This window comes from Prosopis cineraria, unplaced genomic scaffold, assembly GCF_029017545.1.
Source record: "Prosopis cineraria cultivar Desert tree isolate PC_DT_omini unplaced genomic scaffold, ASM2901754v1 PC4, whole genome shotgun sequence".
Classification (NCBI taxonomy): Eukaryota; Viridiplantae; Streptophyta; class Magnoliopsida; order Fabales; family Fabaceae; genus Prosopis; species Prosopis cineraria.
Window position 1 is genome coordinate 1,702,487 of NW_026555335.1, and position 15,899 is coordinate 1,718,385.

The 15,899-nt window shown below is 32.8% G+C and overlaps 1 protein-coding gene across 1 annotated transcript; it reads right to left on the reverse strand.

Moving 5' to 3' along the window:
* Positions 1–1,084: 1,084 nt before the first annotated feature.
* Positions 1,085–8,837, reverse strand: LOC129307736 (prolyl 4-hydroxylase 1-like). The gene is made up of 12 exons (XM_054948608.1): positions 8,498–8,837; positions 6,788–6,835; positions 5,876–5,944; positions 5,601–5,653; positions 4,790–4,855; positions 3,883–3,957; positions 3,251–3,325; positions 2,924–2,994; positions 2,797–2,848; positions 2,587–2,676; positions 1,608–1,700; positions 1,085–1,364 (listed from the first exon to the last, which is right to left on the reverse strand). Exons 1-12 carry the CDS (start codon positions 8,559–8,561, stop codon positions 1,257–1,259), a joined length of 864 nt encoding a protein of 287 aa, XP_054804583.1. The 5' UTR covers positions 8,562–8,837; the 3' UTR covers positions 1,085–1,256.
* Between the last annotated feature and the right edge of the window lie 7,062 nt (positions 8,838–15,899).

A 15,899-nucleotide genomic window follows, 5' to 3' on the forward strand; every position in this document is an offset into this window, starting at 1 on the left:
CGTTTGAACATAATATAAATGACACCGCACTCCTAACATATGTAATATCAATTGGAAGGAGATTAATTCTATCCAAAAAATGTTAGGATAAGGTTGAAAATAACGAGACATATGGATGGATTTATTGGATAGATGGCGCTATATGTATGGATACCTGGAATATGGTAACTGTGCCACGCCGTTAACAGCTTACAAATATCGATCTAGACTACGATGATTGATTTTTGAAGATTAACTCGATAAGGAACTAGAGCACAGAACAAAGATGTGCATGCCGACAAGGCTGAGTTAGAAACATTAATTCGGTTCATTGTTTAAAAAAAAAAACTTGCATATTTAACTTTATAAATTTAAATTTCTGTTAAATTTTTTATATCATTTATTCTGTAATAAATTTTTTTATTAATATTAATAATAATTTAAATTCTAATATTTCTAATTTGATTGAATAAAAGTAAATTAAATAGATAATATTGAAAGTAAGTTAAATATCAATAAGTTTGTAAATCAACCGGCAAAGGGATTATGGCAACTTAACTAATAGTCTCAACTCAACTCTCTAAGTTCAAACCTATCAAGTATGGTAGCTTGACGAATTTGTCCTAATCTGATCTCCAATGTGGCTACCGCTTGCCTCTTATGGCTCTATTGTTTGCTTCTTGTTTAGCCCTATTAAGTATTAATTAGTTGATCAACAAACTTAAAACTTTTTTTACCTTCAATCAATAAACGTAAACTGCACAATGAAAATAAAGAGACGGATAGACTTGTTAGTTGTTCTCTGCTCAAGTAGGCCTCATGCCATCGATGGCTGTGTAAATGTTGGCGACGATAATTGAACCCCAAGAAGGTAGAAGTAGTTACAAGTGAAAGTGAGAAAGAATGATAATTCAAAGTCAAATTGCGGTGTGAACGGTCACCCTGCGTTTCGAGTTTTGTGTTGTATATGTAAGTCAATGATTTTGGTTGTCCGTGAAAGGCTAGCCACTGACATTTTCTTCTACATTCATAGCTATGTCGGTAATTAAGAATATTCAAATGAGGATATTTCCCGAGTTTCTAAACTGTGTGGGTATCATCTAAATAAAGTTCAACAACCTAACTTCATCAATAATTTAATTACTAGGATTACTATGAATGTTTCACTATCACAATCACTAATTTTCTGGGGATAAGGACATATAAAAATAGGGGAAAAACCCAGTAATCGGGAGCTCCATATAAATTGGATGAGATGGTGATTGCTAAATCACTATTCACATATGAGCTCTCTGCCTCATCCACTTGGTGGCCGACCACTTCTCACCAGAGAGCACTTCACACCCTCCATGCACACTACTTGGACTTGACTGTCCATCCAATCCCTGAACATGCCAGGCAAAACATTCAACTTGGTTGTTTGGGAAGACAAACATGCGTTTCTTTTAAGACACGAGCAGTATTACCTGAGTCTGTTTTTTAGAAACTAGATTTAGTAAATATGGCCACACAATTATGCCGTCTGACTTGAAATGAATTTCAACTAGGAAAACAACAGATGGAAGCAGAAGAAAGTAATGGAATTGCTCATGATAATCCCATTTAATAAGCAATTAAAGAATACTAACCATGCTCCAGAACAGCACTGCGTTTCCTTTAATTGGTTTAACGGAAATTCCCTGGACAATCTTCCCCCCACAGCTACACTGACCTGAACCAGCCTGCAATTATTGCATATTAATTCAAGTAAGTGAAAACGTTCAACCGTGTGCCGAGTATCCTCAAGATCTTAGATTTAAAGATCCTCATCATTGAAGAGCTATCCCGTATTACCCAGCAAACAGTGGATAGGTGATGTTAACATCATCACCCAGCACTGCTTACCTATAGAACCAGACCCTGGTCTAACCTGCTCCTTTCAAACTTTGTTGCAACATAGTTGAGAATTTTCCAAATGCTCATGTCATCATTGTTATTATAACATTCTGCAGGGCATTGAGCCTATTTCCCACTTCAGGATGGTCAATTTCTAGTTGTCCAAATTGTTAGAGGGGAATGAATTACCACTTTTGCTTGATATTTTTCATCAACCAAAGGAGACCAACATACAAGGGGATGCCTCGTCCACATTAAGTTTGTATGAAATGCTCTACAGGATGTTTAAATGAATTAGTTCTCTTGCCTTTTTTTTTTTTGTAAGATAGTTCTCTTGCTTTAATAGCTAGCTTTTGGAAAATAATTACACACCTCAATTGGGTGCCCACAGCAACTAAAGAAACCCATATGTATAAAAAAAATTAACCAGTTATCAACCGAGATATAATAAATAGGATTTTTAAATATGCTAGAAGGATGGAAGACAACATTGAAGGTTTCAAGAACTTGAAAATTTTTAAAACAAACCTCTACCAATATTGCATTCATCATAGCAAACATAATCTCCTATCTCAGTTAGAACCCAGAATTATGTCCCAAACATGATCCGCAACATCCTGCCGGTTCCTATTAATAAAGGCTACCCATTTGCTTCCTGGACATTTATGTATAATGACTAATGAAATAAGATTATAAAAGATTAAAAATTCTGATACGAAAAGTTTTCCTTACCATTGGGAAATATGTTTCTCCTCCCTCAACATTGTCACTTAAATACATAAGCATTGTTGCTATTCGCTGCCCCCCACGCTTCAAGTTAAACTGAACCAGGAATCAAAAGGAGAACACAAGATGGCAACAATGTTTTAAGTAAAACCACTTCAAGGCAATTCTTATGCTCAATGTGATAGTGCAAATTATATAGAGAGCAATATAACTTACAGTATCAGAAAAATAGTCATGATGGGGTTTGTAATACTGATTCTTCTCATACCTGTACTGCTGCAGATGTTAGCCTTGATACTCAAAGAAAACATCTTTCTTGTTCTGAAATCAACGTAATCCTCACCTTAGAACTTGCATAAGCTCTCCATTTTCAACTGGTACTTGGGAATAGATAGAAATTCTCTTTTCAATTGCCTGGTTATGCAAGGTGAAGAAGTTTTAGAAACGTCAGCAAAATGTTAAATTAAACCTAACAAACCTTGACAACTGATTACTAAAATTGCCTTTTGGTGGCTTTTAATTGGCAAAACTTTTGCCCCCAAATTGAGTTTGATATAATTAGATCTTGATAGGCATTTTACAAGTCAGGTATCTCATAAAAGTTTCATCATCTTCATAAACATATAAATTATAAACCATCTTCCATGAAACTATTGAAAAAGAAGCATACCTGTATCATGGGATATTTTCTCTCATCAGCATTCAGAAACATACCAGAGCTTGTCCTGACATCACTCTTGATTCCCTATAAAAGAGGTACGTGTATCAGGATTTTTAATGAAGGCATTCGATTGCTTCAAATGACAAACAAATATTTCAACAGGAAATAAAAAGCTAAATGCCATGATTCCTTTTGCATAAAGCTATATCAGGATCAGTATCCTATTCATTGTTTAAATTATTTCTGCAGGGAAAGGTGCATCTTATCAATGTGAGTCTTTGGTTTTTGCTGGAATAGGAGAACTGCAAAAGACTCTCGGTGTATGTATGGAGAGAACTTAAACCTTGCGTGAGACATGGCGTTCCCAGGATACAATGAGAAAAAGAATGACATTGTGGATTTCCTCATTAAGGATTAGCAGAAGGAACAAGGCTGGGAGGTAGCAGCTAAATGGACAATAGATTAAATTCTTAATATGCTTCTGATTGTTCTTTCTTCTTTTCAACATATAAAAGATAAATTTAACCTCCACCTGAAATCCATTGAATAAAGTGAAGAAAAACCACCAAAGTTTATCAAGTGTCAAGCAATGCAGATGACCCAAAACAAATGGATGGAAAAAAGAGACAATGTCAAGCTACCTTTCCCGTTTTTGCATCCACCACTGTAGAAACTTGAAGGCGAGGGAGGGCTATGGCCATAAGATAATCACATTCCTGTAAAAGCAATACAATTTTCAATAACATTTCTGCAAGCTGCGCAAGTCAATGACTTTATTGAGAACCTGAATTTGTGAAAAGTACTATGTAACTGCTTCCGAGATAGGAACTCATGATAATTTTTAAATCCATATTAGGATTTAATTTTGTTTCACAGATGAAGATCTTGCTCGGCCTTGGAGCAAAAAGCAAGCCTACTCTTTATGCAATGTTTATTATATCTATGTTATCATAACTCAATGATGTTTGTTCCTTTTCCTAACTTCTTTTGGTAGGAGTCAGAAGGGTCCTTTTCCATCAAAACCTCATTCCCTTTCCATTCCCATACCCAACTTTCCAGTTTCCACATACCAGAGCCTGAATTTTATATATTTATAGACAGATCAACGGGCTTATCAAGGGGACAGCACCTTGCAGGGCAATAGTATTCCGCGAAAAGAATAATATGGCAGGAACAAGCCACCACAGGATTCCAATTGCACCCACAAGATGCAACTTCTGGATAGCCAAAGTTCCCTAAGTATGTCTCTTATGGCTTCAACACATTATTAACTAACAAGATGTCAACAATGAGATTCTCACACTTGTATGGATGGGTCTGTAAACTGCTGCAGTGCAACAGTAATATGCGCCACTTAAATGATCTTACAATTAACCTAAGATACAAAGCAGCATGCGATAAATTTGAGTGAAATCATTTCATGTGATAAAGAAGATTGTAGGACTATTATACTTGGGGCCATAATGTTGAATCTCTGCTTTAAATAAGCGCAACAATCATTACCACCAAATAAATAAAGAAAAGTTCAGCAGTTAGGATTAAGCATACCTCCATGCTCAGAAAGTTGTGTAGTAAAATAATCCGTGGTGACCAGCTAAGCACTTCAGGTTTCACCTACATCAAAAATTACTTATCAGAAGAGAATAGCTGAGTAATCAACAAGTTTTAGGCATGCAAACTATCTCTATTCTCTTAAAGTAAAGGATTTGACTCAAAATAAAACAGACTGAAAACCAAAGACACTATTGGTGAGTGTGGATGCAGAGCAAACAATTGGATTAATGTTGTTACATTCCATTTGTCAGAAAGGAAGCATTTAATAGAGCTAAATAACATGATACTCCCTCTGATCCTATTTACAGGACAGAGAGAGAATGATTTTTTTTTATCCTATTTATAACTCACATCATTAAATTTTCATCACAAATTTTCTCTTTTACCCTCTATTAAATTTTGGAGAAAGAAAATATGTTATTGAAGTATGTATATTTAATAGAGATAAAGTTGAAAACTTATTAAATTTTAAGACAGAGTTAATGAATTTTAAGGTCCTCCTTGGTACTGGTAAAACATGTTGGAAGTGACTTATAAATAGGACCAGAGGAGTATAATGAAAGAAAACATATGCATCAATGGGGGCCAACAAATTAAGGCCTGTTCAAGTGTATGTACTCAATTGAAGGAAAACCAAGCCATCTATCTATAGTATCTTGCTTTCCTGATTACATTCCAAAACTTTAGCTCACTATACGTACAATCACTTGACATTTTTCCATTAATACTTATTTAAAGCAAGGAACTAAACAACAGCAGCACCAGCAGTACATACAACAGACTAAAAAATGGGGAATTGACTCACATATCCCAGACGCAAGATTTCTGCTTCCTTGTCATTATTCCAAAAAGGAAGACCTGATAATAAGAAGAGATAATTGAAAAAAAGGTGAATACAAAGACCACTAATCATGAACTTATGATATCTATGCTAACAGCATCACATGGTAAAAATGATGTGAACCACAGCACGATATTTAATAGCAATATATTAGGAATGTAGTAAAAAAGAAATTAGTAAGTACAATTTAATAAAATAGTAAGGCGTAATTTCAATAGAACTAAAAAAATGATACAGACCTCTAGGCAACTTAAGGTAACCATCACCCTGAAATCCTCTCAATCTTCTATATGCCAGAGATTCAGTGCCTAAAATGAATCAGTTAGGCCAACAAAGAAGAAAATAATATCAATTAAATATATCAAATTCTAGTTCTAGAACTTATTAGAAATTGCCACAACAAGATTATCATATCAAGGTAACAATTTGTTATGATAGAATATTAACAATCTAATAACAAAAAGTAGGGCCTGTTTGGAAACCTGTTCTAAGAACAGTTTTTCTGTTCTCCAGAACAAGAGAACAAAAAAACCTGTTTGGTGGCATATTTTAAAAAAGTATTTTGGAGAACAAAAAAATAAAAAATTGTTCTGAAGAACAAAAAATGGAAACAACTTTTAAGTGTTCTGTGATTATTGTTCTGGAGAACAAGAGATAATGAAAAAAACACCTATTTTCATTATTTTTTTGTTCTCAGAATATGTTTTACAAAACACCAGTTCTCAAAACAATAAAATAAAAACAATTTCAAACAGCCCCTTATACTCCTACCTAAAAACACTTATATCCCACAAACAAGTACACACAAAAAAGATTGATGGCCCAAAAGGCTAGCAGTAGAAGAAACCCTGAGATAAGTCCCAAACAGAAGGTCTCAAACATTATCCTAGCCCAAACAATCTGAAGACAGAATTATTAAATAAAATCATTTAAAATAACCAGCCAATAAACTACTAACAAAACAGGTACCTTGAAGAGGTCCACTTAAACAGTACACGTTTGACACACAATGCCAGTAACACTAACCGTTGACATGTCAAACAATAATAGAAAACTAAAAAATTGAAATTATGTAAAAGAACAAACAAAGATTCCAACATCTTTAAAGTTCTTAAGCCATAATATGGCACAAACTAAGTGCAAATATATACCATATGAGTCTTCCAACTTTCGTATGAATACCAACTGAGAGAGAGCACCTGTAATCATAGAAAAAGAAGTCCACTCATGATTCATTCTTTCTTCAAACTCTATTCATCAATCATTAGAGGGTACGAACATGAATCACTTCAATTGTAACCAACATGGCTTATTATAACTGTATAGCTCAATCTCCTTAAAAGATCATGTAACCATTCAAATTTAACATGCAGTAAATTCAAAGAGAAACAACAATCAATGTTCAAAGGCTACACAAAGCTATTTCTCTAATAGCATTTTAATGTTGAGCTCAGAAACTAAACCTATATTTTATCAACTGTAGTTTTTCTCACTGGTAAGAAATATACATCAAAAGTGTAGACAAAACAACTTCCATATCTATTTCCGAATCAAAAAGAAGCAATACTTCTGAAAGCTAAGGCTGACAACAATAATGTCAAGGAGAAAAGGAATCTTCTCATCTTAGCCTCCATTTCTCTCATATTGACTGCACCTCGCACTACCCTCAAAATTTACAAGTTCAACCTTCTCCCCACCATTAAAACACTTTTTAGTGCACAATTTATTTCCTCATTTTTTCATGATGACTCAAAATATAGATGTTTCACCAAAATTACTTCTGTACAGAAAGCAAAGAGATATCTCCTATTTTTCCACAAAATGAACAACATATACACCTATAAGTCCCAACATGACCAGTAAAGAAAAATTTTGCAAATCTTCCATCTAATACACCAATCTCTGTTTTAGAAATCTGAACCACTTGCAAAGCCAGAGGCAGAAAGAGGCCAGAACTTTGCATCTGCTCATACCTCTGGAATAATCCAATCTACCGTGTGAACTGTACTAAAAAAAAGTATCTGAAGCAGAGCTAGAATTATTTGCAAACGGACCAGTACTTTATATCAACTCAGAATTCAGACAAAAATTGGAATTGCAGCGTGAAGCATGCACCTTAGTTTCTGTTATTTCGTTCACAAAAAGATAAGATAAATGAAGGCTTTCCCGGCCATGATTCTTAAAAAAATCACAAATTTGAAATCCCAGCCCACCAATATTCTTCATCAGTCTTTCTACTGCAGTTAGACAACAGAGATACCCCAGCATCGATAATCAACCTTATAATAAGGGTCTTGAAGAAGATGAGGCATTCTAGGCCCCCCCCGTTTTATGGAGATACGAACGCAGTTAACATCTATAGATATCATAGACACCGCAAAATATACAGGAGCTGTACCCGAAAATTTTCTTGTCGTTTACTTCCTGGAGGCAAAATGGAGTAGCGTATTCTGACGGTGAAAACCCAATTTGAGAACGCTGGCAAGCAATTAGTTGAGACTTGAGATCTTTTCTTTGAGAAGAAACAATGCCACCAAAACAATATTTGTCATGGAACTCTCTCGCATCAATTCTATTTCTTTCTATCAGTTCCCCTATCGTGAAAAAGCCATTGCAGGTAAAAGCGACCCCGTATTGTCGGAGGAAGCACTGTGCATATTGAAATATCACAGGATCGGGCAAAGATTGTAATGTTAGAGTTACACCAAAGGGAAATCAGTCCTATTTCTTTTCGGGGAAGTACCAAACGATATTCAGCCCGCGGATCACAGATAAGCGTAAGACCCCAACAATCAAACTACCATCAAAAATCGAAATACAGAGCAAGAAAGTAAAAGCAGGGGTAAGAAAATTTGCAGCACCTATAATCATTCCGACAGTGACAAAGGTGAGAAGCCCGAAAACGATCTTCATCGAGGGAGCCATGGATTAACTGCAGGAGCAGAGAGAGCGAAGAACGATGTTGAAGAAAGGAAGACTTGGAAGAGAGGGTGAGAACGAAAGGAGTAGAACTCTTGTTCAGTCCGGGGGAAGCCAAGGAAGGCTGCGCGTTTTGAAAAACATGTAAACACTTTCCATGACCACGCCACTAACGTCTGTTTCCTCTTACGTTTCTCCTCCCTCCTCGCCCCTCGTGATGGAATCATGTGAATCCAATATTCCAATTTAATCAGCGGAAATTCTCGTAAATTCTTGATTTGGAAATTAGTCTAGTTTCGATCAAAAAATAATAATAATAATAATGCAACCAAATTTTTTCTTTTTTCTCCCGCGACTGACGCCAGCCTCGTCACTAATGCTGATGTCTCCCCTTTGACTCACTAAACTAAGAACTCGATCATCATCAGTAAGTTGAAACGTGGAGCGGCGAAGGAGAAGATCACTCATTCGTGGAGAGTGGAGCGTGGACTCTGCTCGATTGGAGTGGGATCAAAATTTTGAATTGAAAAATAGTTTATTTTCGTATATATGGATTTTTTAAAAAGTAAAATTAGCTTGTTGTCGAATCAAATCAAAGTAAATGAGCAAATGACGAACTGTTTTTGGATATATTTTTACCAACAAATGTTTTTTATATATTAAATAAAAAATTTTATTTTAAAGGACAATGCCCGGAAAGACACTATGTTAGGTACGATAAACACGGGCCGAAAATCAAGGCAGGTCATGTTTTCGTCACTGCTCGGGCTTTCTAGTATATTCATTTTGGGCCAAGGGCTCAGCCTTGTTTCCATATATCTCTCTCGATTTTTTTGGTTGAAAAGCTACGGACATTCAAGCATCACCTGTTATAACGTGCTCTCTATCCCCAAAAAAAAAAAAAAAAAAAAACACCTATTATAACGTGATATAACTTGTTTTATTTATAAATTATTTTTAACATATTTCACCAATTTACTAAACTTAAAAAATTTAAAACTTATTAACTTTATCTAACAATTTAATAAATTATTAACTTTATTCCTATTAAGTATACACTTTCTTTGGTTTTTGAACATGAGAAAAAATACTCAACTCACACAATTTAAAAAAAAATTGATTAAATATGATAATTATGTCTAAAATAAAAAATGGACAAGATTATCTCTGTAATTAATGAAATAAATTTGTTTAGTGAAAATAAACATTAACTTTATGAGTGACAATTTGGGAAAATTGTAATAAATGTCTCTTGAAATTTGTAATTTTACTTATAAATAAAAAATAGTTTATCTTATATTCAAGAACAGAATAGTATTTAAATAACATATTTTCTCTCTCTGACATTTAATAGGACTTATAAATAAGAAAAAATTATTATAAAAAATTATTAATATGATTTATAAATAAGAAAAATATTTTATTTTGAGCTTATAAATAAGATGAGTGGGAGAATTGCAAGTCAGTGACTAAGTCGATCTGATAGTGTCAGTTTATGATTTTTTTTTTGGTATAAACCATCTGGTATCTTGGGGTTATTGCCCGCCCCAGACTAATTCGAACCCCTCGTGAGGAGACTTACGATAACAGTGAGATACTGATAGGACAACTTTTTTGAGTGTCAGTTTATGTTGCTTATAAATACTTGTACCAGTAACAGTATTATATTCACGGGGTGCTTCAAGGAACTGGGCCTGGGCCGTTGAGAGCTGAAGAACAACAACAAGATAACAAATATACATTTCTTGGTCCATTTCCGTAAAACACACGCACACATTTCTTGGTCCACAGGGATAGTTTGAGATAGAAATGACAAATGCTTGGCCCAAAAAAGAAAGATAGAAATAAAAAATGGGCCTTGCTCAACACATTTTTAGGTACATCTTTTTAAAATGAATTTAGGCCAGACGACCCTTGCTTGTGCCGGGGCTGGGCCTGCTTTTGGGCAGCCCAGGTTTTTTCGCGTTTGTCCAAGCCACTCAATATTTTGCGAATCAAAAGATAATACGGGCCAGTTAAATCACCGCAAAACCCTCGTAACACATGAATGCAAGTTAACCAAACAATAATTCACATCACCGACATGCATTGACTGACACGTATAATCTGTTAAGTTACATGCCTTTAAACCAATGAAAGGAATCCTCATGGTGAATTAGTTTTAAGTGTTATATTTTACCTCCACAACCATAGCAAATATTATTTCACTTGCAAGCTATTACCTCAATGTTATCGCATTTAAATTCAATGATTATACTTAACATAGGCATTAAATATCTATATCATTTAAATTGTTAAAATTTAAATAAATAATTTTAAATTCAAACTCCACTTGAAATTAATGAATGAGCGAATTTATTAAAATTGTTAATTTAAATTTTAACAACCCAAGTGATACAAGTGTTCAATACATATACTAAGCACAGATATTAAATTCAAATCCTAATATTTCCTCTATGACTGGGGAGAATTCACCGTGTCTAATTTCTGGCCTAAAAAGAACCATTGCGTCTTACAATATCGCTGTCTTGAATACTCAGTGACATTGAACAATGAATTAATTGTACATGTACAATAACAAATAGTTTACTTGGTCCTGATGTTCAGTTAAAAGTTAGGCAATAAAATCATCACATACAATGTAAATCATCATATACAATGTACAGCGGGTTAAGATCCACTTTGGCAGTGGACTGGGAATACAATAATTAAGGATCTAAATTATCACCCCCCCCCCCTCTCACATTTGGCAATTAGATTAGAATCAGTCATACATAGCTGCGACGAAAATGAAATAGAAATGCCGAGTTGGCCCAATGAAAAAAACAATTTTTGAAATTGGAAATTATGTTACCCATGTGAATCTTGCTCCCTATAGTTCATCTAACATGTTTTTTTGTCCTCTCTTCTTTGGAACAATCCAAGAGTTGGTTACCTATAAAATTTATGGCAATCATCAAACCTTTGACCCACACATTTTGGAATACATCCCAAACCATACGCTCTTACGTATAACCCACTTAATTTGCATATTTAACCAGCCACAAAAAACCTTCCATTTCTCATATCTCTAATATTACATCCACTCGCATAAGAAAGTTCCATGGACAAAGTGTGTATATTCATATCAAAATTTATTTACCGTTCTCGCAAAAAGTGATTGATGGTGGTTTATAAGAATAGATTAATGCCCAAAGTTTACGTGTTCTTTTATTTCATTATATAATATAATACCTCTTCGTCCAAATTTATAAAATACTTTTGGGATAACTCAGTGTATCAGATTTATTGATTGTACTTATCTTAACATTATCATTCCCTCCTTATTATATCTTCTCTGTTTAATTTTTTACGGACAAGGTTATATTTAATGAAGAATATTTTTAAAATTTTATATTTTCATTTTAAAAGAATAAGGTTATACTCCATTCTGTCCAAAATATAACCATTTTTTCTCAACAAATCTTAGTTTAAAATATAAGCAACTTAATACATGTAAAAAAAATTATTCTACCCCTTATATTTATTAATCTAAATCCTTGTATGAAGTTATTTTTTTGTTGTAGTAATAGTGTGTGTGTGTGTATGTCAAAAGAAGTCCCACATTGCCTAAATAAAGAGAGCTTTTAGTGTATAAATAGAAGGGAGTGAAATAGGTTAGTAAAATAAATTTGGAGGAGAAGTGGACTCGAGAGCATGAAACAAGCCAACTCAAGGCAATCGTAGTTAAAATCAATCGATTTACCCCTCGTGCAAGTTCAAGAGGCACTAAGTTCCTTTTATCAAATAATTTTTACAAAAAATTATTTATTTTTTGAGCTTATCAGAAAACTTCAAATTTTCGCTATTTGAAGTTTGAATTCGAGCCTTGGCCATCTCTGAGTGTTAACCCAATTCTCAAAACCAATTTTGTTAATTAATTTCTTAAATGTGTTTGTCTGCCAATGACTCCAGGTTAATGATGTTTTATGTGTGTGTAACTGAGGCTTTAATATAATGATTATGAACCCAACGTTCATAACTCTATCTTCAGCCTATGTATAGCCATAAGTGCAAAGAGAACAATTCGTCTGCCTCTTGAGATTTTGAGGCTTTTCTCTCCTCCTTTGACTTTTGCTATGTTCTTGTTCTTCATTTGAGTTTCCTAGTGCTTGCTGTTCTGTGCCCTTGCATTTTGGAGGACGTGTTCGTTTAATTTTAGAAAACTGCCGGCTTGTCATCCTAGTATGCTGAAATAGTTCTTAAGGATAGTATCCTTCCGAACACGACTCAAGTAGCTTACGATTTACCTCCATGCCGCCAACATTTCTCACTCATCATAAAAAACATTGGTAATTTGAACTAATAGTAAGAATAAAAATTTTACTAGTGTGCATATTTTTCCTAAAAATGTTTATATTTTAGATAGGAAATAGTAAAATATTTTTATAAATTTAATCGATATACATAATTTTACCTAAACTTATCTTATAAACTAAGACTGATAAGATAATTATTAAGCCCATCTTTATTCAATATGACACTTCCTACATAACTCAAGTTCACTCAAATCAAGCTTGAACAATTTAACAATCTCATCCACTATATGATATTCCTTTTAATTCTATTTATAAAAATAAAAAAATTATTAAACTTATAGCATTTTGTTAGGGCAGAAGGATAAAGATTAACATAAAATTAATGATAATAAAATTTCTTTTAAATAGAACCAAAATTAGTTTTATCTTTTTGTCCTATACTCTCTCTGTTAAAAAATGTAAGGCATTTTTAATAAATTTCATTCCCAATAAAGTAGTTACCCACTTTCAAACTAACTTTATTTTTTTATACTTACTCCTATTAAATACTTTACAATAAATATAAAGTCATTCATCAATAGGGGTACTTTTGAAAAAAAAAAGGCAATGATTACACTTTAAAAAATTAAAAATATCTTACATTTTTAAATATCCAACCGTTCAAAAAATATCTTATATTTTTTAATGGAGGTAGTATATAAATAGAACAAGAGGAGTACATAGTGATATATCTTTTTTTTCTAATAATTAAATGCTGGTATTTAAATTAAGAAAATGAACAAAGTATTAATCTTGTTGATATGATTAAGTTCCCCCCGCACTATGTTGCATTGACATGACAAATATAATTATCATATTTAAAAGAGCGGCGGTGATTGCTTTAGCAAGCAAAAACTATGATTTCAAATATGATTATTTTAAGGCACATATATATCGCGCACAAAGGTTCATGGACACACAAATCACAAACGTCGCATTCAAATGATTCGCTTTTAGAAGAATGAGATGGTTTTGATGGAATGGGAGATAATTTCTGATTAGTTAATTGATTGATCGACATTGAATATGAGATTTAGAAGCCATGATTAACGAGGGAAATTAATTAACAAATGACGAATCACTGACAAGGACGTGCAGCACCAGCAATGTCTGCAGCCACCAGTGGAACAGTGGAGTGTTGAAAAATAATGAAACATTATTAAGGATGAATCAAATCCTCAACATTAATCCCCTCAACAAAAGATGTAATGGAAGTGAAGTCAATCAAAATCTACGAAGCGTTCAACTTATGGAAATGTATGGTTTAGAATTCCAAGACAAGAATGTGTTTATAATACTAAATGCTTACCCTTCTGATGCTATTTATATAATATAAAAAAATTTAATTTTATACATAAGTCACATTATTAAATTTTTATAATAATTTTTTTATTACCCTCCATTAAATGTTAGAGAAAAAAATATATTATTAAAGATGTATATTTAACAGAGACAAAGTTGAGAATTTATTAAATTTTAAAACAGGATTAATAAATTTTAAAGTTTTTTTTAATATAGATAAAATATATTAAAAATAATTTATAAATAAAACTAAAATAGTAACTCACTGTTTTGTAGAGGAGGGATGAGATATTGTAGTTATACTTCGTTCCGTCCTTATTGTAAGATGTTTCAAATATTTCCATCGCATCGATCGAGAAAAGTTATTAAATGATTCGTTTGTAAAAAAAAAAAAAACACCTAAGTATTTCAATTATACCTGCATTCATCTTTGTTTTTTTTTTTTGTGAAAAATCATATGAAAATTCTAAAGATAAAAAAAATTGTTTGATATTTTAACACGATGTCTTATAAATTAGATCTGCAGCTTTGTCTTTAAGAAATACCTTATATAGAGAACTAGATGTAGTAATTTTATGTGAATGGAGGCTAGTTATGGACGCCCTACAAATCTGCATTGACCATTGAAAATAATTTTTTTTTGGGATTAATAGTAACAACTGCAAATAAAAGTCACACAAGAAAATGAAAAAACGTACCATTGAAAATAATTAACACAACTGATTAGTGCCTTGTCTTCTCATAAATTCAACCCATTTGATTTTACTTGTTAGAATCTCATAATCTATTGTTGCGTTTACACCATGATGTTATATATATAAACAATTCATAATATATCATTTTTACAATGCCTTACAATTAATCTCAAGCTAAATGTTGATATGAGTGGCACACTGCAGGGGTACTCCAACTTTTGAGAAAATATATTTAATTAGGATAGATTTTTCTTTTACATTCAGTACTCTAAGAGAGATTAATTAATTAGTTTGGCGTCAGAAGATACTTTTTATTCGTATTTAGAAAAAAAAAATGCCAAAATCTGATCGGTTTCCCTCTTTCGCACGCAAATTGGAATTCTCTTTAAATTAGTATTTGAATTATCTGGTGATTTTCGAAAGGAAAAAAAATATAATTTTTCATATTTAATGCTCGAACCAAAAACCATGCTTAATTATTGATTTATTGTCCAATTCACACCTTTCTGGGATTTTTTTAAAACAAAATTTAAATTTTTTTTCAAAAAGAAAATACGCGCAGGGATTATTAAAAATTTAAAATAAAAATTGAAGTCAAACATATTATTATTCCTTTTTCGAAGGCCGGAACGAGTTCCTCGGGCAACGGGCATTGACGAATAACATGGAGTCTTTATATAATGCAAATTTGACAGTAATTTGACATTAGAAATATATATAGTTCTCTTCTTGAAAAATTGAACATTCACCAACTGACTTATAAAAAGAAAAATCATTATGAACGCAATGTAAATAGCGGCTACTATAACTTGCAGCCGATTATTTAGGATTTTTAATTTTTGATTGATGCAGACTGACATAAAATTAATTATATATATACATACATATATGCATACACATATGTTTTGACATAATTTTTTATCATACAATGATTCAATATTCTATTTGCTATCCGTTGTAATATTCAAGGAAAGTCCAACTTCATTCTCACATGTTTCCTTACTCCATGA